Here is a 25,052-nt window from a genome sequence, read left to right on the forward strand (position 1 = left end):
CATTGCACAAGCAATGTGAATATTAAGTGCAGTATGTCGAAGGCAAATAATTTCATATCATATCTAAATGTAGTTAAAAGAAAATATTTTCTCAATTTTATTTTAAATGCAATGAACTTTTAAGATTCTTCAAAGCTCTATAAGTTGTTTCAGAGTTTGGGTCCTGTATAAACAGATACAATTTGGATATGTTACAGTCTTCATACAGGAGAGTTGTTAATACTGGATCGTCGCGTAGGACATTGTATATACATGTGCTTGAATATTTCGATTTTTTAGCTATTTCAGAATCTGGGTCCTGTATTAACGAATGCATTTTGGTATTGTGTACACTTTTCATAAAGGGGAGATTATACGATTCATTGGATCGTGGTGTGGAACAGTTGTAAACTATATTTCTATCAAACAAATGGTAAAAAAAAAATGTTGAGTATGATTATGCAGTAATAACTCTACATGAACTGTACAAGTTGAAGCAGACACAAATCTTTTATTTTCAAAATGTTGAGGTCAGAAAACAACAATAAAATGCATTGGAATGTGCTCAGGTATGGAGATCAAAACAGCTCTAAATGCCATCTTTTTCAATGTAAGGAATTTATCTAGTAATCTACGTATTGAAACATATAGCCCCAAGAATTTAATTCCTCACTTAAAGTGATGTCAATGTCATTTTGTTCAAACTTTCCATACCGTAACTTGACCCATCCAAAGCCCAAATATATGAATAAAACCATAGGTTCTTGTGCTTGCTTTTCTTCTACGGGACTTTGAAGAATATAACTAATCTGCCGTCATGGCCGTCCTGTATACCAAAATGATAGCGTTACAGGATCAAGACCATGATTGCCAACAAAATCTGCAATGACAAACTTAAATCCCCATAATTCTTTCAAAATCTACGTTATTTTCTCCAAATTTGCAAGAATTGCAGGAAAAGGTACCCAAACCGAGGAAAAAGTTTTAAAGTTAGGGTTTACACTCTCATTCTTGAGAAAGCAGCGCCCTCACGCGGCAGAAAACACCGAAATCTCTCAAATCCTTCCCATCGACGTTTTTTGTTAGGGTTGAGCTAAAGGACAAGGTTCATAAAACTTATGCTGTACATTCAAACCCATGTCATTTTCACGAAACTTGACCAAATTGTAGAAAAAGGCTTACTAATACCAGAAAAACAATAAAAAGTGGTGGTTCATGTGCTCGTTTTTGTACTAGCAGCGCCCCCATGCGACATATATCATCGTAAGTCCCCAAAATCTGGTCAGGAACCTATGCAGGGATGCCCTGACAGGGTGGGTTCATAAAACTTATGCTGTACATTCAAAACCCATGTCATTTTCACGAAACTTGGTCAAATTGTAGAAGAAGGCTAACTAATTCCAGAAAAACAATAAAAAGTGGGGCTTCATGCGCTCTTTTTTATGCTAGCAGCGCCCCCATGCGACAACTCATCGTAAGTCCCCAAAATCTGGTCAGGAACCCAAGCAGGGATGCCCTGACAGGGTGCGTTCATAAATCTCACGCTGTACATTCAAAACCCATGTCATTTTCACGAAACTTGGTCAAATTGTAGAAGAAGGCTCACTAATTCCAGAAAAACAATAAAAAGTGGGGGTTCATGTGCTAGTTTTTGTGCTGGCAGCACCCCCATATGACAGAAATCATCCTAGGACCCCCAAATCTGGTTATAAACCTATCGTGGGTGCCCTGATCAGGTGGGGTTCATGAATGTCATGCTGTACATTCAAAACTCTATCAAATTGTATGAAAACTCTTTATGAAACTCTATCAAATTGTAGAAGAAGGGTTACTAAATGCAGAACAATTGTAAAAATTGAGGGTTCATGTGCTCGCTTTTGTGCTAGCAGAGCCTCCTTCCGACAGAAATCATCGTCAGACCCCCAAATCTGGTCAGGAACCAATGCAGGGATATACCCTGTTAGGATGCATGAATCTCATGCGGTTCACTCAAAACCCCATTTTCTTTTCTTTCTTTTTGTAAAAAACCGTGTCACAATTGCAGTGATATGGTGGAAAAATATCAACAAAAGAAGGTCCATGTGCGTTTTTGTAATTATTTCCCTTACACAGCCATAATGATATCATGGGGACGCAAGCGTGGAAAACTCCGTGACAATGACAATTGTTTGTTTTACCCACTTGCTGTAACTATATGTGCAGAAAGTGATAACGGAGGAAGAAGAATGAATATAAGGAAATGGGAGTTTGGGCATTATTCTGAAGGTCCTCCAAAGGAAAAACAAATCTTAATATAATGACGTTGATTGTAGATTGCATGCGTTGGTTTTTGCAGTGGTTGGTAAAGTGCGGCGTGTTGTGAACTATGGATAGGCCTATGTACCTTGAGTACCCCCCCCCCCCCCCCGGGGGGAATTCTTTGATTCTCCTTTTGTTACACCAGATGTGGTAATCAAAAATTAATATCTGAATGATGAAAGTGATAAATACATGTTTGGTAATACTTTCGTGACCTTGTATTTTGTAACCAAAATGTAAAAATAAAAAACCAATATTTTGTATTAGTACTGACAAGTTTAGATCTAATTTAGACTTTAACAGAGATACTCAGATTGTTTTAGTTGTTAGACCTAAAGATGAAATGTGTGTCATTATTATGTTTGTTTTGTTGTTGTTGTTGTTGTTTTTAACACATAGTCTAGTAGACTAGTAGTCCCCGACTAGGGCCTGTAGTCCCTAGGTACCTTAGCACTCGATTTGACCATGTTAATGAACAGATAATGAACTGCATGTCACAAAATAGATCTATGGATTGAAAATGGAAACAGCTCAGTTCCATTTCCAGCTTCCCTATCCTGTCGATCAGTGTTGTGCTACCATGACCATGTGTATGCGGCTCGGACCGCTGAACTTTGCGTAGTACGTACAGATTGTAAGGCGTGTATACAGTCGGCACGCGAGCCGAGCGAGGCCGCCCAGCGCGGCCTCGGTGGGGAACTGTCGGGTATCCGTACGTACAACACTCTAGCTCGATCTACTAGCAGCTGCTCAGCTAGCTCAGCTCATCACTCGTGCGTGTGCTGCTACGCTCTTTGTTACGTCACTGCCAACCTGCGCAGCTAGGATGCGCACAAACACAACTGAGGAACGTCCTTGAATACGGTAATATAGATTTAAATAAAGTGTCATTAATGCAAATAAGGGAAAATGAAATTTTAACCTATTCATTATACCTTTTTACACGAAATAATCTTCCAAATATCCATATTGCACTTCTCTAAAAGCTTTTTAACAACACAAAATACAATAAAAACACCAATGGAAGATGTTTCTTCTCAAGAAGTAGTATCAAAATTAATGCAATGTTGCCTGGAAGGCTATGTAAGGAGTTTTAAAGACATATATGTATTTTGTTCTGTCAATGTTCAATGACAATTTATTTGCGTGAATCCACTGAATAATATCTTTTAATTCATCGTTAACTGTTCTTATCAAAATATCATGGAGACCCCTTATCTCGCTGCAACATTGAGCGCAAGTCCCACGCTCGGTGCTTGAAGCTGCAGCAGCTTCTGGGGTCCATTTCATGAAAGTTGTCGGCCCTGACAAGTTGTCAGTCTCCGACAGTTTCAGTAAAATCCTTGGTTTTGATTGGCTGTGAAGCTTTGGTCACTGACTGTTACTATTATGGTAACTGTCGGAGACTGACATCTTGTCGGGGCTGACAACTTTCATGAAACGGTCCCCTTGTCTTCGCTGTTAGGCTTTCGAGAACGCGAAGAATTCGATCACTATCCGCCATATTAATAATAATGGTGGCTCCCTGTGTAGCGCACAGGTCCATCTTTCAGTGCTCATGGCGCTTCAGAAATGAAAAGATAGATAAAGTAATATACATGTTCAAACATGACAATAAAGAAGAAATGGCAATCAACAAACAAACGATTAAATGTCAAATAAAGAATACGATTGTTCCAAACATTAACGACAGCAGTTACAGTCATCAGTGTGAGAGGAACAAAAGTTTGGATTTGAATGTCTCTGTATCTAGATGGCAGTTGCCTTCACTGAATAGGTAACCTGGAACTGATCCCACAATTTTGGTCCCATAACGGAGAAAGCTCGATCACCCCATCCATGTTTTACTCTGGGTGTTTGGAGTATACAATGCATCTGATGATGAACGTAGACGTCGGATCGATGATACTGATAATGGATCAGGAGACTCATCTGCACCGTGACATGATGATTTTCTTGGGAATTCCTGCATGTGCATTTACAAGGGGAATTTGTGCTGTTTCCTGTTTCGAGATGCCCAGAAGATCAGCCATTCTTCGAACACACAGTGCCGTACACATGTTTTTCAACTTGCATTACTATACATAAGATAAGCAAATTCACCTTTCCTCGTGAATTTTATTGAGCAACAACGTCTTTTCTAATTCATTTCTCAACTTTGACATTTCTTCTCTCAACATATTATATATAGGCAGATGTTCCTTCTTAACATTCTAAAGTTTCTGCGCCGTGTCAGAAATAGGGCCTACTTGTTTCCAGGTCAGCGACACTTCTCTTCATTTAAAGTAATATCAATATCATAATATTCAAAGTAATATCAATATCATAATATTATATATATATATATATATATATATATGCTCATTGTATCGTATTTTTTCCACTGACACACTTGTATGAACACTGAACCTAATTCTATATACCATCGGACCCTACCCTACTCCTGCCTGACATGCACCACCGCACACACACCTTCCCTCCCAATATATCACATGATCACTCTCATCCCGCCACAAGACAGCCACAAGACACCCAGATAACTCACACGTCTGCTTAGCAGGTAACTATATTACTAAGTTTATTTATGATATGTGTTTGATATTTTTTGTTGTATGATATGTCTGCATGCTACATATACTCATTATGTATTTATTCACAGTTATACATTGTTCAATGTTTTACAATTGCCAAAAATGTTGCCAAGTATGCTCTGAAGCTGTTATTGAAACTCATGCTGAACTTGTATTTAGTGTATTATGTTCATGACTCCAGATCTGTTATGCTCAAAACATAATATATTTCATTTCATAAACAGATAATAAAGCTGAGGAAGACCAAGGTCGAAAGCTTCGTAACAGCCGGCTTCATGCGACATCTTTTGTCATCATTACATTGTATCGACTATAATTCTTCCTAAGATGACAGAGGCGTACGGTACGAGTATCAGCATCATCGCACTATAAATATAATCATATATATATATACATATATATAAACACACATATATACATATACACATATATACATATGTATATATATATATATATACATATATATATATACATATATATATATATATACATATATATATATATATATATATATATATATATATACATATATATATATATGTGTAATGGAAAAAACACAGGTAATGATCGCCCTGGGTCATTATTTCCCTCTATTTCAAAAGATTTAGGAAGATTAGTTTCTTCTTTGACAGTTAACAACATTAGAAAAAAAAATTATGCAACCAATTTGGCCGTTATACAGGAAAAAGATAAAGTTGCAAAGCAACTTTAAATAAAAAGCATGTTATGGCCATGATTATGGATTGGAGCAAGGCCTTGAAAGTCATTGAAAGTCCTTGAAAGATAATTATGGTGTACGTGGCTCAGTTTATTCTTTAACAGCTACAAATTTCCATGTTTACAATAAGGTCATGATTCATTAATGTCACATTTCGAATGTGGAGTCCCTCGAGGCTCCATGATTAGCCCCTTTAGAAAAAAAGTGATTGCTATATATATATATATATATATATATATATATATATATATAAATGTGTATGTGTATGTGTGTTTGTATGTGTGTATTAAATTGAAATTAATCCATCTTTATGTGTTTTTAAGCGAAGATTGAAATCATTTTTTATTGAAAAAGAAACAAATTTAATTCATGTATTCGGGTATTACTCTGTGTTTTTTTCTTGTAATATATCTGTTGCATTTCTCTAAATGTGTGCTTTTGGCTAGTTTGGTATTTCTTCTTAAGTATTTGTTCGTCTTGAATTTGACGTTATTATTACTTATTACGGTGGCAGCTAATCAAGCTTCGTTTTGCTTGCTGTATCCACATTCTATTACATTTGTGTTGTCAATTTGAATCTATTTTGACTGTATAATATCTTTGTCTGAATGTATTTTTTCTGTTTGAATGAAATACGAATTGAATTGAACATAATACCATAGGCCTATATATGACATAAGAAACTCATCATCAATTTTCTTTTTTGTATATGTTTGCGGATAATACATTTGTTTTAACTTCATTCATTCATTCATTCATTCATGCATTCATTCATTCCTTTTTTATTTTCATTTCCAAGCAATATACTTGGGTAATACAAACGTCAAAAGGATGGTAAATTCTTGTAACACAATAATCTCACATGATCAAAATAACCATCATTATCTTATTCATATATCAAATTTAGAATAACTGAAAATATAGATGTCAAATTCAGATATCAAATCACAGAAAATGTCGTCTTGGTTTCTGTGCAACAAATTATCTCTTGATATGCATTATGCATCTTCAATCTACACACTCCTATGTTAATCCGCGAATTGATGATGTAAACATTGCTGGCTTAAAAGGGATCGCATTAAGTTTTTATGAATACCAGTTGATGACCATAGCTGGAATTATCAAATAGAAACTAGCTAATATATATTCACAATTAGCAAAAAGGATGGTAGAAGAATATTCAGTATTTAGAGTACAAAAAGCATCTCTTGTCTGAAAATGTCTCTCAGTGCTTTATAATCAACACTTTACAACTGTTACCATTTCTCGCACACTGCCATTTCATACGGGGGGAAAGGTGAATTCAAATTGAGGACTTTCTACTACTATCTACTTCACTAAAGAAGACTGTAAAGAATCTGTACGATTCCGCGTTTATGACACATACTGATCCTTTTTTGAATTCACCGATCAGAAGTACTCAAATTGCGTGATTTGCATTGCTTTTCAAACAGCAATATTCATTTTCAATAGACTAGAGATCGCTACATCTAGCTTTTAAAAATCATTTCTCATACAATAATAACAAATATAATTCATATCTTACACGTACCAACAGTAACAATCATTAAATAACCTAAGAATCACGTTAGCTCGCAAGTCCTTAAGACACTACATGGACCTACTGTGTGGAATGTTCTCACAAACTGTCTGAAGCAATGTACATCCCTCTTGTAACCTTTTAAAAAAGAATAAATCTTAAAGGGATCGTACAGTTCTGGTTGAGACCTAATTTCAGGTTTCTAACATTTTAAGGTGAGATAATGAGAAATGTCATATGATTATGAAAGAGCATGCAAGTCTATGAGGAATTCAATGTTTATTTGATAAAAATTGGTTTTGAAATAGCTGAGATATCCAAAAAGAGCGATTCTAATAAAGTATGGGACCCACACTTTGTAACGATCGCTTTGTTTTACTTTGTTTTTTAACGTTTCAGTTATTCCAAACCCGATTTTCATCAAATAAACGTTGAATTCCTATTAAAATGGTATCCTTTGTACTATATTATAAGTGTTTTCTTGGTATCTTGCAAAAATTTAAAAGCCCAATTCTCATCTCAACCAATACTGTACTATCCCTTTAATGACGACAGATACAGAAAAAAATGATTAAAATCATATCTATAATGCAGCGTATATGAACATAATTATATAATAATATGATTAACTTGCTTCCATAAGGCGCTAAATCCATTGAAAATGATGGATTTAGCGCCTTTGGAAGCAAGCTCTTCATATTGAAAAAATACTATCGACAACAATAACAGAAACACATAGTCATATCATAGTCATGTCTATTTATTGTCACTCTAAGCATAATCATATTTTTTTTTAAACAACATAAAATCAGATCATTCGTGATTTCTCCCTTCCCTTCCCCACTACATGCCCCTTTTCCCCTTCTTTGTCACGTTTGTAAATCCTTGAAAAAAGTTTTTTAGTCGATTTGTCACGAGAAACGGACTCTCATCTCATGAAGCATTATTACGTGTGTTTATTGTGACGGCTTCTGCAACGTGTAACATGTCATGAAAAAAAAAATGCAACAATCTACTGTATTTGTATCCAAACGACATATTGAATTTGTTTGTAAAACTCAACTTTTCGAAGCAAATCTCATTTTAACAAAATCTCTGTGTTAGTGTATTTTCGTTTACACACTTTATTAGAGAAATAAATTGCAGAAAGAAATTCAAATTCAAATTGAAATTGAAGGAAAATATTTTCTGTAACTAATTAGACGTTTATGATACGATAGTTTGTATGATGTTTGTGCAAACGGATGTTTTACATCTGTACTGGACCTCCCTGTCAAGTTCTGGATGGCTTATGACTATACACTTATAATAACCGTATATCAAAAATGATTATTCAATATACAAACAGTACGTATATGTGTACGTATGTATGCATATGTGTATATGCATTGCGTGAATAAACAAAATCGAATCGAATCATATCAACTTGTGATAGTCGATAAGACTCTTCACCTTGAAGTAAAAGAAAAAAAAAAATCCTGATTTCAAGTCCTACCAATTGCTTACGTCCCTTTGACAAGATGTTTTCACCCGCAATGGCCCTTTCGACTCAAGAGTAAGGGTGGGTTCCTGATAATACTTGAGCTAATAATAATGGACGGACCCTCTCAAAAAGAGAGAGAGAGAGAGAGAGAGAGAGAAGAAATACAACATTGAAGAGGAAACCCTGGCCGAATAATAACGTATTATCATTATTCTATTATAATTATTATTGTTATTATTATTATTATTAGTAGTAGTATTATTATTATTATTATTATTATTATTATTGTCATTGTCGTCGTTGTTGTTGTGGTTGTCATTGTTGTTCTTTTGTTGAAAGCAGGACTTGATATTGTTATGGCGCTGTGCTCATCAACATTATCGATACCGACCAACTATTGCTTTTTTAAGAAGGCGCGTGTATGGAACATCCGCACGGAGTAGATCATTGCAAAAGGTTGTTGCGTTCTGTTTCACAACGAATTTATCCTCCCGTTTGTCGTGTTTGTTCGTCGCATCTTCCTTGATGCACTCGTCCTTGACATCTCGCTGTAAGGCCCGAAAATGAGCAAGATCGAGCCCAAAACTATCGCCATAATCGTGTACTTTCTTCCAAAAAGTTTCGTTGAAATGGTCGTACAGCATTATGTCTCCCGCATTCCAAGAAAGGATTCTTTGTTCAGTTTCCTCGGTGATGGGATACCGGTGGCTTTGGCTCCGAACACCGTTAGATATGTAGAGAATGTCTTCATAGTCCCAACACATCATTTTTCTTAGAAGAATCAATGATTCATCATAGTACTCGTTGATCATAACTAAGTCTATTTCCCTTGCTAGTTCTTTGATTTTCTCCTTAATTTTGGTCTGATTTTCATCATATTTATGATCAAATCCGAAATCGTACAGCTGTCCATTTCTTATTCGTGGCCACTGAAAGACCTTTTTGGCATAAAACCCTTTTACATCGGACATGAATGTTTCAAATGGATCAGAGGTGTTGATATGCAAACGTCTTGGGAATTCAAAATATCCAAAGAATGATTCAAATTGCGCCACTGGGTGTCGAATTATTGAAATATATTTTGCACGAGGCACAGCGATATCCATTTGTCCCCTGTTATATCTTACATGATTAACTATCATGTCAAAATCTGTCCTATTTCGCTTCTTGATTTTAATGGTCATCGATGTTTGAAACAAGCCGAAATCTGAAAGAACGTGATTGCGTTTTATTGGAGGTACTGCAACGTCGAGATTGCGAAGATATGCGTACCGTTCAAATATGGAAGCTAATGTCGTTGATCCCGTTTTGTGTGTTTTTATATACACGACTCTTTGAAGCGGTTGACAGGCATACTGATGTGGAACGTCGGATCCATTGTTGAGCGTGATTGAAGTTGTGGGAAATGGCCGTGTGGGCACTAATGACTGATTCGCTTTACTCGTCGTCGCAATCATTGCTCTGTAGAAAAAAGAAAGGTATATGACAATGTAAATTTGAGAATAATGTCAGTTTTTGGTTAGTGCTCAGTACATCTTTTTTATGGAAATTTTTGGATACAAAATATGTATATCGTGATTCAACAAACACATAACTTTATCATGATTCAAAATTTCAAAGTTTTCTAATACGTCTCCTGTGTTATATTTTGTGTCTGTTTATCAATACATCATGTCGATTTCATATTTTTATATCCAATATGTTGTGTATGTGTATGTGTGTGTGTGTGTTTGCGCGTATGTTCTGTACACTTGAGGATCTAGTCTTGTGCGTGGCTGCGAGGAAACACCTATATAGTGCTAATGTGAGTTTTTGTTGTTGTTGTTGTTTTTTAGTTGAGCTTATTCGTTTAACCCCGGTAAAAAGCTTGCTATCAACATTTCGTCTATCTATTTGACGTTATGTTTCAGAACAATGCGTTATGCTCACCTTTTGGGCAAGAAAGGACGAACTTTTGGGTACTGGATGGTGATAGGCATTGGCTCTAGGCCTGTCTCCAAGTAAGAGCAGATGATCATCACTAACACGCAGACAAGCAAAAAGAACGACATCAGGGTGGATTTGGCTGAAGTGTTGGTGGTCATGGTTTCCGAATAACCCAGGCCTGTGATAGAGCATAGCCGGTAAAGGTAATGATAAATAGAGAAATCATGATTATTACACTATTAGAACAGATGACTCTACAGGTGTTGGTGTAAAAACAAAAACCCACCTAACGTATTTACAAGTATGTATTTGAGTTCAGGTATGGTCATTTTCAAAGAAACCCAGGGTCCCGGCATTGAACTGCACGGGTATTAAAGTTGTATGGGACAAAATTTTACCGCCTGACAGATGACCACGAATAGCACCGCATTATAATTGTTGAACAATCTGGTGCCCGTTAAAGGGGACCTCCGGATGATTTTCAGACTTTTACATTTGAACAACTATAAATTAGTTAAACTGAGTGCAGAGTCTCAGAATTTATAGTGATTGGGATGAGGAATGAGAATGTTTTCAAAATTTATAACAAATTGCAATGAACAAGGATGATGACATGGCAGCCTCACCATAAGAATGTATGAGTTGGGGCTCAAGGAAGCAGAACAAAAGAAGAAGGCATGCATAGATTTTTCACAGGTGAACTTGTTGAGCAAGTGGTATTGTAATGGAATTACACTGCTACATTTCTGAAATATATGAGGCTCTGATGTCATCAACACTGTTCAGTGAAATTTGTTTAAGATTTTAAATTCATTGGTTTCTCTGCTCAAGGACCACAATAAATTCCATGAATCTATACATGGAGCTGTCGATTTATGTACTGCATGATGTGAAATTATGAAAATCGTCCGGAATGCCCCTTTAACAAATGACTCGAGTAGGAGCAAACACGTAACAAAGGAAAGGTTCACCACAGTGATAGTCATGTTGAGCAGAGTAGAAATAATCAGACAGATATAGGCTTACGTATTTCCAAAGACGTGAAATGAATCAGAAGTATCATGGTTCCCCGATATATCTTTGTCATAAATTTCATCTTGTTATTTGGTAAACAAGCCATCTGCAGCTGCATGTATCAACTTCTTAACCCCGTAAGGCAACAAACTGTTCTTCATTTTAAATGCAGCAGGAAATCTAGATGAAATAGCTATTGATAATGGAAATAATCTGAAATTGATTAATCCTAGACTGGCATAATGAAATTATAATCCTGTTAAACATAGTTGCATTACGTAAGATGGCTCGAATGGGCAGAGTATGGACAGTATGTATCAACACGCTTCTCTTTTCTTGTCTCCTCTGGATCTCTCTCTTTCTCTCTCTCCCTCTTTATTTTCCTTTAACAATTAATCAAATCAAGATATCGTATGACAAAATTCCAGTGGAGATGGTCAACAATTTTACAGACGAGCTTATTGTCTTGTCTTGTCTTGTCTTGTCTTGTCTTGTCTTGTCTTGTCTTGCTTTGTTTTGTCTTTTCTTGTCTATATGCTTTGAAAATGTGTTTTATTCATTAATATCCATCGCAGCCCGGATAGGAGGCTGGATAGCAGACATTGTTAACAAAGGACCATGAATACATCGAAAATACACACAAGATACAGTTGTACAGTGTGACAATAAAAAAAAATGTATAGAACAACAAAAAATCAATATCATTCATCTTTACCATTGCACAATGAGATCAACTTATAATACAAAACAGAATCAAATATTACAATTACAATATCTATTATCACTTTTCTCAATAATTAATAAAAACAAATTGAGTTTATGTTACAACATGTTGGAATATATTGGAATATGTTTTTAAGCTTATTTTGATAGTGGTATTAACACAAAGTTGTACGTGGCGGCGTTGCTTTCTCGTACCACCTCGAGTTCCACGACTATGTAGGGGAATGGCCGTAATGCCGAGATCTTTAATTACTTTCCAAGCAGAGGAAGATACTCTCCGTGTTTCGCTCCCATGTCTCAGTTGTTTAAGTGTCGACAAGGAGTACCTATGTCGATGAACCGAGAGTGTTTCAGAATCGGGTCCAGGATTAGGGCTGATGTCGCCACAAATTAGAAGCTCATGTCGAAACGATGACGCACTACTGTAGTACGGGATTTTGTAGTTTGAAAAACTTTTGATGACGTAGGGTTATCGCAAATGGCGCCTGAATGCAGTATTTGCCAGTGAGAGATGCATACTGGTTCGACACACACAGAAACAGCCAAAGGGCATATAGAACGTAAAGGAGTTTAGTACATGACTTGGGCTGCATCATGAAAAATTCTATGATATACATCAGATTCAAGTGTAGCGAGTCAGGGCTGGCTGAGCTTATTGACTGGAGGGGTGCTAGCTTACATGGCTTATGCCCCAGTGCAATGCCTGCTAACGTGTACTTCGCATACCAATCGTTGGCAAACAGCACTATTATGATTATTATTATTATAATTATTGTTATTATTATTATTATTATTATTATTATCATTATTATTATTATTATTATCAATATCATTATTATCATTATAATAATAATTATCATTATTATTATTATTATTATTATTATTATTATTATTATCATCATTACTACTACTACTACTACTACTACTATTATCATCATCATTATTATTTATTCGGAAATTCAACATACAATACAAGCGGACATAGAATACAAACAGGGAATTTCGGTCATTTCTATAAAAATCACTGCACTATATACCTTCAGAAAGGTCCACAAGAGTCAGTGAGTGATATATAACAATCAACTATTCAATGTAACTCAGATTATCACACGGTAATGACAAAATATCGGAAATTTCATGAGCTCTTGAAACACTGCTGCATGCTGCTGCCTATTAGGCGCTGCGGTGCTTATGAGCATCTTTCTCGGCTCGCTGTATGGAGAGTATAGGTAATGGCATTCACAAAACTGGCAATCGGTACATTGTGGGAGTAGCCCGTCGTTTTGTCCAATATAGATAAATACTCCCACAATGTCAATTTTTATCCCCCACAGTGCCGACAAGCAAAACACAAGATGAATAGGCCAACACCGTACCTCTTGCTCGTTCACTTTAGCCTGTTGAGCAATGCACGTATATATACTGTATATTCGTGGAAGTTTATGGGAAATGCATTGCTACCATAATAAGGGACTCCTCTCAGCATTCAAGATGCAAGTTTCAAGTTTATGTTTCACTGCTTATAAAAGTTTTTCATATAGCATTAGTATACAGAATAACACAATCATGACGTAATTATAGACATTAGACATAGACATAGAAGGTGTAATGGTTTACAAAAAGACGAATGCTTAAAAATGAGGAGTGATGAGAAAGTGAAACGGTTTTTGAATAGACAAATGGTGGAATATTTTATCCGGGATGGCTTACCATAACTATATCAAAAAAAAAAAAAAAAAACCACACACACACACACACAAGAAAGATAATTGTAATCCAAATTTGGAGGGCTAACATTTCATACTTGTCAGCTATGGAGAGCACAATGTTAGTTGTAAAGAAGAACTCTTCTTTTTTTTCATTGATACGTAATAATGTTGACAAATCTGGCACGACTGAGCACTTGAACTTTAAAGACAACACTGTCAAATTGCACTTTATCCAAGTTTGAGGGTCACATGAAGAAACAATGAATTTCTCAGTAAGTGGATGAGATCTGTCAATGAAAGTGACCAAATAAACAGGCCTCTGTACAAGCCTACCCGGAAAAGGCTTTCTGTGTGTTTCTGTTACCCCTCTCTCTTTCCTGTGGTTTTATTGCCCGAGGAGAAGGTTTCTTTTTCTTTTTCTCCGGATGTTGTCCTGACGTTGTCGGGGGTAAAAACAGGGCTTAAGAATCCGAAATAAACACAATATTATGTGTATGGCCCGAGAGGGAGGGGAACGGGATCATCAGTTCATATAGCTATCTTATAATTCATGACTTCCTGTTGGTTTGTCTTGATTGAATACTTTGAACAAAGATAAAGAATTAAACACGTAAATATAATCGTAGGGGGAAAGAGAGTTGCTGATGCATATAACCAGATGAATAGAGGTCATATCGCAAAATAGTCTCAGAGTTAAAACATAGTTGTCTGAAGGCTAAAAATTCATCTTCCCCCAGTTTCATATTTGAGTGCAATGTATTGAAAGGGTTAACCAGTAGATTTGACCGGCTGAGGCGATCAGCCAAAAAGTGTTTTGGAGTCTTTCCAGATCAAAAGTGTGACGTGATTTCGATCGTAGTACACAACTTTTATTCATTAGGGGAGAAATTTATCTTTAAAGATTATACTAAAATATACAATTGCAATTACAATAATACCTTGTTTCATATTTGTTTAGACTGTAAAGAGAGACGTTCGCAAGGCAGACTTGAATTTGTTATCATTTGTAATTCATTTGAAATTCTGGGGTAGATTATTCTGTAATGGTAGAGACATTACAAGCAAATGTATGTTTTATTTAGAATAACATAATTATAAGTCTCTGCTTTTTGAACAAAGGTTTCTATATGGTGTGTAGTTTTAAAGTAGTTCTCTCAAATAGTGCTGTCTCAAAAGTTAATGTAAACATTTTAACTGTATATGAATTTTGACTGGAAGCAAGTGCAGGCTTCTTAGAACCGACGAAATTTTTGTTCATGTTTATTGAATTTGGACACTACTCTTGCAGCCGAGTTTGGGATAGCTTGTAATATCTGTATCTGTTTGACTGGCAATCCACAAAGTAATATACAAAATCAACATGCCACATGAAGAAACCATGAACTGAACATGTTTGTCAATAAAGTCTCATATTTTCAAAATATTTTTGTGAGACAGAATCAAGGGGATATTAAGGGATATTAATCCTACGTACTGTATCTTACACTGTCAAATTATTCACTGACGTTACTCTTGATATCGTCAATCCAAGGGTCTCTCCATATCACAGCTTTGGCAATGATGCCATCCTCACTTTCCACTAAAGTTGATATGCTTCTCTTCTCTTCGGCTTGACAGTGCTCTTCACAACAAAAAATATATCAATGTCTCTTCTTTTACTTTGTTTATGAACCAGCTCACCTATCATACTATTCATTTTGTCTCCAATCATTAGGCCAAGCCGTTTACGACTTTCAATTTTTACTATTTTCAATAGCTTTTTATATCTAAATCTGCTTCGTGATCATTGTCATATACTTTCCTGATGTAGATTATACATGATTAAAGTAGAGTATTGGTTTAGCCACTTACATACATAGAGTGACATATTCCCGAGTGCAGATACGTTGCAGTGCAGATACAAAAAACAAACCAAAAAAAAACAAAAAAAAAAACCACCTCATAATAAGTCTGTGACAGAGAAAAGATACCTAGATAAACTCATTTAGTTCTTATGTAAGTTGAAAGCTTTTGAAGTTTTGTAAGGCGTCACGTGTAGGAAAATGCAAAACTAACAGTGCTTCTCAAATTATAGTGTTTTGGATCATGAAAGGTGTGTGGGAGTTTAGGCTAGAATAAATAAACATGGAAGGGGAAGGGCACGCATTGGTTTTGCTCTGTTTTTCTACTTCATTGTCTCAGTATCAAAACTTCATTTTTTAGCAAGATTGTCACGAAGAATAAGTTGATTTTATATAAAAGAGAAAAAAGTATTTTTTGCAACGTATAAATAGACCCTATAATTCATGCAGTTATATTTCTGAAAAGTTAATTTTCGAAAAAAAAATAGCTGTTGTATTCATTGTGAAAATATTGTGAGTATATACTGTTTTGAAACTTAACGAAACGAAGCATATTTGTGTACACATAATAAATTTTAGGTACATTTATAGGGAACAAAGGTACTGGGAGTGTGTGTTTGTACAGCTATGTAGGTTTATTTTATAGATGTGTACATGGTGCTCAAAAACTTCGGTGAAGACCTAAATATCAAATGTACGTTAGTAATTTTCAACGACAATCTATAGGACTGTGTTTATTAAAGTCAAACGTTTCAAAATTCGTTAGGAAAGGCACGTAGGTTCTTGAGGACGTGGTTTGAAACGCTTTTTTTTGGGACGCCGCTATTTTATAATGCAAGGTGCTGTAGAGTGTTTGCATGTGGTGTGTGTGTGTATATATATATATATATATATATATATATATATATATGTATATATATATATATATGTGTGTGTGTGTGTGTGTGTGTGTGTGTGTGTGTGTGTGTGTGTGTGTGTGTGTTCTTAATAGATTCGATGAAATGTGCTCTAGCGTATAATAGGATGTCTGGATGGGATTAAGTTTTTAAGATACAGTTTTTAAGAAACTGAAGAACGCATTGTTGTAGTATTCCCTCTACCTTTCAGCTTCAATGTTGTTATTCTTTTTTTTTTGTCGTTCGTGCAATATTGACAAAACTGTGATTTTGTCGCTTTTCTATATATGTAGGCCCTATATTGTACCGAATGTCATTGTGTATATTTTTCACGCCGCTCTATAATATAAGTGAATACCATTGTGTGTAACACCTATGTACTTTGCACACATGTCCGAATGTAATGTATATATATTTTTTTCATGACAATAAAGCATCTTTAATCTTCCATATTATAAACCATATCAAGTAAACACACCCATGAGTTATACGGTCTGTCAGTTCGACAGGGATATTAAGCTCGTGAGACCGACACTACAGGGTGTCTCGAAAAAAAAAACTATACACTTTTGAAATGGCTGCCAAATAAGAAATATATGATTCTGGGGGAAAAGGTTTATATGTATGGATAGCTTATGGACTCAACGTTCATATGACACCAAAAATCTAAAGATAATTCGTGCTTGAATGAGTACTGCTCTCTTTTGTAAAGGGTATGAAAATTACGCTGCGCAGGAATTAGCCTTTTAAATTTGCGACAATGTGAGTCCGTTGGACCGGAGCTCACAAAACTGAAGTTGATATGATAAATTTATGATCAATTGCGGTCAGATTGGGTTTGCTGAGTGGATTTTATGGTTTATTAAACCAAACTTTTATGCATGAGTAAACCCCACTTGCATTCATTTTATTGCAGCATTGCAAATTTCCCTGGTAGACTCAGTGGTATTTTCATATGAGTCAGGATGAGGTGATGGTACATGTTGCAATTTCCATGTTACACGCCCTTATTTTCTACATCTGTGACGTTAATGAAAACCTTCGCCCCACATTGCAGTTATTTTCAGCTACTGGCTAATTATTATTCAGGTTACCCATTGACCTGAAGAATAGATAGCTGACATCTTTGACATTCTTTTTTTTTTTGACAATCCATAATTGAATATTCAATGTTACGTAATCCCTATACCTGGGTATTAAGTAACATTGAATATTCAATGTGGGGTGGAGGTTTTTATTCAAAGTCAGTGATGTTAAAAAACTAACAGTGTGTAACAGTGTGTCACTTGATCATGATACATTGAGAATAAATTAAGAGCTGTAAGTTGTTACTCAGCCCTCATTCATCTTGGAGTCTTGGACTGACAACCAAAGATGGAGAGGCCTCAGTTCACACCGCAGCAGCGTTCTTTTATGGTAACAGAATACCACTTTGGTGTCATATGAAAGATGAAACCATATTGTAACTGTCCTTACAAATAAGTCTTTTCCCACAGATTGCAATTGGTCATGAATTTATCATATCAACTTCAGTTTTGTAAGCTCCAACGGACTCACCTCTCGCAAAATTGGAAGGCTAATTCCTGCGCAGCCTAATTTTCATACCCTTTACAAAAGTAAGCAGTGCTCATCTAAGCATGAAATATTTTCAGACTTTTTGATGCCACATGAGAGTTGAGTCCATAAGCTATCCATACATATAAACCTTTACGTCGGAATTGTACCATATGTTTTTATTCGGCGAGCATTTCAAAAGTGTATAGTTTGGTGTTTTTTTTTGACACACGGTATAGGCAAGGCCCATTTCAGTGACGGATCTAGGAATTCCGTAAGAATTTCTGGTGCCACTTCCGTGTTTAATCAGCTGAGAAGCAAAAAACAAGAAACAAAAAAACAGTGCATTGTTTTTCTTTCCTTGTGCCACGTCTGGGTTTTATCAGCTGACAAGCGAAAAATACGCGCATTTTTTTCTTTTCTTTTACCGCTTCTGGGTTTCATCGGCTAACAAGCAAAAAAATGAACAAATAAACAAACAAGGGCTTCAGCGCAAAACATCATAGGGCCACACAATCATTTCTTTTCTTGTTATTTCTTTTATTTTTAACAAAATGAGAGGGATGCGCGCCCGGTGTGCCCCCTTCCATCCGCCACTGCAATTTATAGGCAAAAAGGGCCCACGAGCCCGACACTACGCAAAAAAGGCTCACGAGACCGACACCCATATGCAGATAAGCCACACGAGTTCGGAATTCTGGAAATCATCGCTTGGGCTTCAAACTTTGCCTTTTGGCTCTTGAAGTCATAAGTATATAGCCACAGGTTGGAGAGAATTACAGAACCTTCAAGAAAGGGTGAAGAACCTATACAAGCCACATAAATTCTGCAGTAGGCAGAGTACACGACACCTCTGCTCTGAGAGAGGCCGCACATCACTTCTGGCTCTTGAGCGACTTGTTTATACTCAGTCCTGTGTTGCCTGCTGACCTGCTTTTTTTTTTTTCTTTCTTTCTTTTTTTTTTTTTTTTTTTTTTGAGATTAGGCCCGGGAGACATATTTCCTGGGGGATATAATTGCCTCAAAGACATATTGGCTGGGAGATATATTGGCTGCGGAGAACTGATGAGCCTATGTTGGTGACTAACTCCATTTTCATGGCTATGGACATTAGATTACCACGTCGAAGCTGTGATGGGCTGGGGTCTTATTAGTGGGATTAGTGGGATTTCTGAAAAAGGGCTCTCTAAAATGGTGTTAGAGGCATTTTTGAGTAAAAGTTGGGAACCGGTCTCTTTTACCTAATTTGAGTATGCTGAATCCGAAAAATCCGGTTCCCAAGCGAAATTCATCGATCTTGACCATCTACAAACAAAATAAACAAAATGGCTGCCAAGCTACAGAAATTATCAGTTTCAGATACGCATTTTCTAGCAATTCTTTGCAAACAAGCTGGAAAAAGTGATTTGAAATGTTTGTACAGAGAATAGAATTACCAATTTATAAGGGATAAACGTTTCTCAGGTGGCAAAAAGTATATTTTATTCATAATTATGCAAATTAGGACTGAAATATGCAGATATATATATATATATATGCATTAACACTGGAAGAGTAATTTTGACATTTTTTATTTCTTGAGAGGCAAATTAAATACTAAATATGTAGACTTTAAGGTTTTGAGGGTCAGGAAAACTCCGGTTTCCAAGCGAAATTCACCGATTTTGACCATCTAATTTGCATAAACAAAATGGCTGCCCAGTCACAGAAATTGTCAGTTATTCAGTTTCGGACACGGATTTTCTAGAAATTCTTTGCAAACGATCTGGAAAAAAAAAGTGATTTGATATTATGTACATATAATAGAAGTAGCAATTTGAGGGATAAACGTTTCTCAGATGGGAAATAGTATATTGTATTCATAATTATGCAAATTAGTACTGACATATGCAGATAAATATATATTAACACTGGAAGAGTAATTGTTACAATGTTTTTCTTGAGAGGCAAGTTAAACACTAAAGATGTAAACTTTAAGGTTTTTAGGGTTAGGAAAACTCCGGTTCCCAAGCAAAATTCACCGATCTTGACCATCTAATTTGCATAAACAAAATGGCTGCCCAGCCACAGAAACTGTGAATTCCAGACACGCATTTTCTAGATTTTTTTTTTTTTTTTTTTGTAAACGAGCTGGAAAAAAGTGATTTGAAATCTATGTACATAGAATGGAATTAGCAACTTGAGATATAAACGTTTCTCAGGTGTTAGATAATATATTTCTTTCATAATTATGTAAATTAGTACTGAAATATGCAGATAAATATATATTAACACTGGAAGATTTTTTATATTTTTTTTCTCTTGAGAGGGAAGTTAAGAATATTATATACACTTGAAAGTTTGGAGGGTTAGATGAAATCTGAATCCCTTCTCAGTGGTATCAAAATAAATGCAAATACATATATTGTATCTGTATGCAAATTATATGCAGGCTTCATGAGTTTTATGCGCATGCAGTTCATTCAATAATTTATATACCCTGGTAAAATTTTATTTTTCAAATCCTTTAAAATGGTCCTTTTGGATTTTTTTAAAGAATTCAAGTTAGGAACCCGATTCTTAACCAAAAATGATTGCGCTAGGGCTAAAAAAACAAAAACAAAACAAAACACAAAACAAAACAAAAACGGGTCTTTTTCAAGCGAATGAACATTAAAATCTAATTTGCATAATACATACAAAATAGCTGCAATATTGCCATAAAATTGTTAATATCATGCAAAATATTTTTATTACATCGATAATCGCAAAACGAGTTGATGAAAACTCTCTGTACACGGATCATGACTCAACTCTTTATGGGGGGGGGGGGGAATGTCATCGAATGCCATTTTATTCATATGCAACATCCATTATTGTATTGTTCCAATATGCAAATCTATATATAGCATGGAAATTCTATTTCCCAGTTAACCAGAGCATGGTAATCATATATATATATATATATATATATATATATGATAATATAAGATTACATATGATTATATATAGCAAACATTCGTCTATAGGTTGAAATGGATAGGTGGTTTTATTCTATTTTGTCTTATGAAGTGGTTTTTTTTTTTGTTTTTTTTTTTCAAGTCGACGAAAAATGCCTTTAATGTCACAACAAACATTACTGATGCCCCAATGAATAAACAAAATTATGTTGCAAGTCCGTTAGATATATAAGACTGGAGAAGGATCCATTGGAAAGTTAAGTTTGTAGAATAGCCGCGATCACACACTGGCAAAAGATCAAGAAGTTTAAGATCGCGATCTCCAAGATCTCAAAAGGCGCGGCCAAATTGGCAAAATATCGAAAAGTTTCAGATCGCAGTCTTTAAGATCTTGAAGTTTTTCAAGTGCGTGTGACTGCAAACTTTCCGCGAAACTTCCCACTACAACTAGGGATATTTCATTTTATAATGCTGTCCTCTCCAAACTTCTCGATCTCTTTCCAGTGTGACCGGACAACAAAAGATCATGAAGACGTCGCGATCTTAAACTTTGCGATCTTTTTCCACTCTGACCGCGCCTTATCATGATAAACTTTAATAACGATGTTAGAATAACAGTGAGGGAGAAGAAATGGAAAAAAAAAGACATGTGGCACACATCCACCTATATTATATCCTTCTACATCTGTTATAAGAATGTAACTTAGTCAACTTCCAAGACAGTTCGAACTCTGAAATTGCATCGGCCAGTGCAATCTGCGAAATAAGGGGTTTACACCTTCCTGTTCCTTTTTGTTTTTGTTTTCAGTATACTTGGATAACATGCCGCCAGTGATAACCACCAAGTATAATGCATTTCAATTTATTCTTAACTGGACGACGCCACGCTCCCTTGTCTGTCTGACTTCTGATATCAGATCATAGAAATTACATTCTTAGCAAACAGGCCTCTATAGCTTTAAGGGCCATTAGATTGTAAGAAATAAGGAATAATGAATACTCATTAGAAACCATGTGACATACAGATGATTCCACTTCATATCAGACGTAAATGGACGCCATTTTTCCTCTCATTATATGGTTTATCAAGTATAGTTTTTGAATATCCACATTGTCACTTGAATTTCTGCCCAAGAATTAGGATATGGATCTTTTCATGGAGGACCTGGGTTTTCCATTACCTTGCGAACATGAAGTTACTTTTGATCCCTTGAGAGATAACATCTATCCGATAGCTACCTTAAAGAGGCCTTCTTCCGTATCGATACTGGAGTTGTGCTTTTTCTGCCAGACTGATACTGACAGTAGCACTCACAATGACTCACAATCATCAAGGATGCTGCTTGTACGAGAAAAAAAAACTAAAGGGTTCCAAGAACATGGTTGTTATCAGTCGTCTTTATAAGAATAAACTTATATTCGATTCAAAAGATGCATCACACAAGCTCGTTTGGCACAAAATATGTTCCGCCATTTTACCGACAAAAGTATACTGGACGCTCGAAAAGCAGTCAAACGACAATACTCCAGTATCTTAAAAAAAAATTAAAAAGGAAGAAAATCCTGCTCACTGTGCCAGACCTGATCTTTCTTCACCAGTAGATATTGGATGGGAACGTTTTGATCTGATCTACAGCCTGTACAACTGATATATCTAGCTCCAATCCTGCAAATTTGCCTTGAGGTGATTTCATGTGCATGCGAAAGCATTGCAGAACATTTCGATGCAAATGTCACAAATTAGGCCTACGATGTACAGCAGTGTGTGCATGTTAGCAACAATGTGATGATGCAAATCTTGCATGAATGCAGATCAATTTAGCTCGATTGAGAAATAGACTTTTTGACTCAGATTATGTTTCTTTTCAGCCAAAATATAAAGGTGTTGATGACTAGAATTACAAAGTTCATCCTACGTTTCTGTTTCCGACACTGTCCGAGATACTAGGATTTTTTTTTACAATTTTTTTTTTTTTTTTGCTTGAGCCTGCAGAGTGGGTGAAGAGATAGGTTTTTTTTTTAAATCTATCTCTGGGAAACCCATAAATTATGACGAGATTTATGAAAGTTGCCACTTGATTTTAAATTCAACAGATCGAAAATAATCATAAACCAATCTATCCAATGAAAACGACAAAGTACAGGGTGGAAAAAGCGACCTTGCACTAATCCATAGAGTAATGTATAGTGATGTGATTGTTCGATAGCTTTGACGGCAAGACCTTGTTTTGGTGGTGAATATGCATAAAGAAAATGGGTGAATATTTGCATAATTTATTATGCAAATGAGATAATAGATGTGTGTTGTTTACTAGTTGCAGTTAGTTTTTGCATCTCTTAATCACACCAGGAATCATTAACAGGTCTTGATATTGTTATAACTGTTATGAAACATATTCATATATTGCGGCAGTGCGTTGTAGAATCTCGAAACCTGCCTGGTCTATATACGGCCTCTTGAATATCAATTTGCAAACATATTTCATTTTAGTATTATTCAATTCTCCTTTCTTGATTGATTCCAGTACTTGATTTACTTCGGACTCTGACGACATCATTATGTGCAACGTGTTTGCCCGATATCTTAGCTGTATTTTAGTACGCCAAGGTACATTTTGATAGCAAGACTTTGTTTTAGGGAATATATCCATAGAAAATTTGTATAATCTATATGCAAATTAGATCATTGGGGTATTTCTAATAACTGTGTTTTTTTCTTGTATCTCCTTTAACACAAAAGAATCATCAACTTACGTCTTGATATTATAACTATAATGATTCGGATTCATATATCGCGGCAATGCGCTGTAGAATCTCGAAGCCTGTCGTAGTAAAGTCTCTTGCGTACCAATTTGCATACGTTATTACAAATATTTTTATTCATTTTTTTTAAAATTCTGAATTGGTTGATTCCAACACTCGATTTTCCTCGGACTCAGATGAAACCATGAACACTTTGTTTGACCGATAGCATATCTATATTTTTCACTACGCCAAGGTACATTTTAAAAGCAAAACTTTGTTTTAGGGGAAAATATGTTGAGAAAATGGAAAAATATTTGCATAAATTATTATATTTGAGATGCATGTTTTGTTTTAATACATAAGGTTGGTTCTTGTATCTCTTTAGCGCACTAGGAATCGTGAACCGGTCTTGATACAATGACAACTATCTTCAGAATTATGATTCAGATCCATATATTGCAGCAATGCGTTGTAGAATCTAGAATCCTGCCAGTTATGTATCCTCTTGAGTGCCAATTTGAATAGATATTTGCATAAGTGTAATTCAATTCTTGAATTGATTGAATTCTTTTGAATTGATTTATTTTGATTCGACTCCGGCGACACAAAGTACTTTTTGTTTGCCCGGTAACTTGTTAAAATGATTAAAAACAGAAGTGAACACGTAGGTACCGTACTATACATGTGCATATATATGCGGTAATTACTGTATCAGCGGCAACGCCTAATTTGCATATTTCGCTTCTTAATTTGCATATATAAGTGAAAGTTATGAACAAATGATGACCTAGATATTGTCTTTGCACCTTAATTTTTGAAATTACTACTATTATTGCATGTCTAGGGAGATGTTATGAAAATTAGATCATCGAAACACCTTAAAAAGCAATGAATTGGCGGCCATTTTGTTTATGCAAATTAGATGCTCTTAGACTCAAAATTCCGCTTGGGAACCGGAATTTTTGGATTCAGCGTACTTGAATTATACAAAATAGACCGGTTCCCAACTTTTACTAAAAATGCCTCTAACAGTCATATTTTCCCAAAATCCCACTAGACTATTAGCCGGATATCATTCGATGAATTAATTATCATT

The 25,052-nt window shown here is 35.5% G+C and overlaps 1 protein-coding gene across 1 annotated transcript; it reads right to left on the reverse strand.

Moving 5' to 3' along the window:
* Positions 1 to 8,986: 8,986 nt before the first annotated feature.
* Positions 8,987 to 10,693, reverse strand: LOC139721727 (galactosylceramide sulfotransferase-like). The gene is made up of 2 exons (XM_071633050.1): positions 10,539 to 10,693; positions 8,987 to 10,070 (listed from the first exon to the last, which is right to left on the reverse strand). Exons 1-2 carry the CDS (start codon positions 10,691 to 10,693, stop codon positions 8,987 to 8,989), a joined length of 1,239 nt encoding a protein of 412 aa, XP_071489151.1.
* Between the last annotated feature and the right edge of the window lie 14,359 nt (positions 10,694 to 25,052).

This window comes from Diadema antillarum, unplaced genomic scaffold (genome assembly GCF_040938485.1).
Source record: "Diadema antillarum isolate AM-2024a unplaced genomic scaffold, OU_Dant_1.0 scf00000148, whole genome shotgun sequence".
NCBI classification, from domain to species: domain Eukaryota; kingdom Metazoa; phylum Echinodermata; class Echinoidea; order Diadematoida; family Diadematidae; genus Diadema; species Diadema antillarum.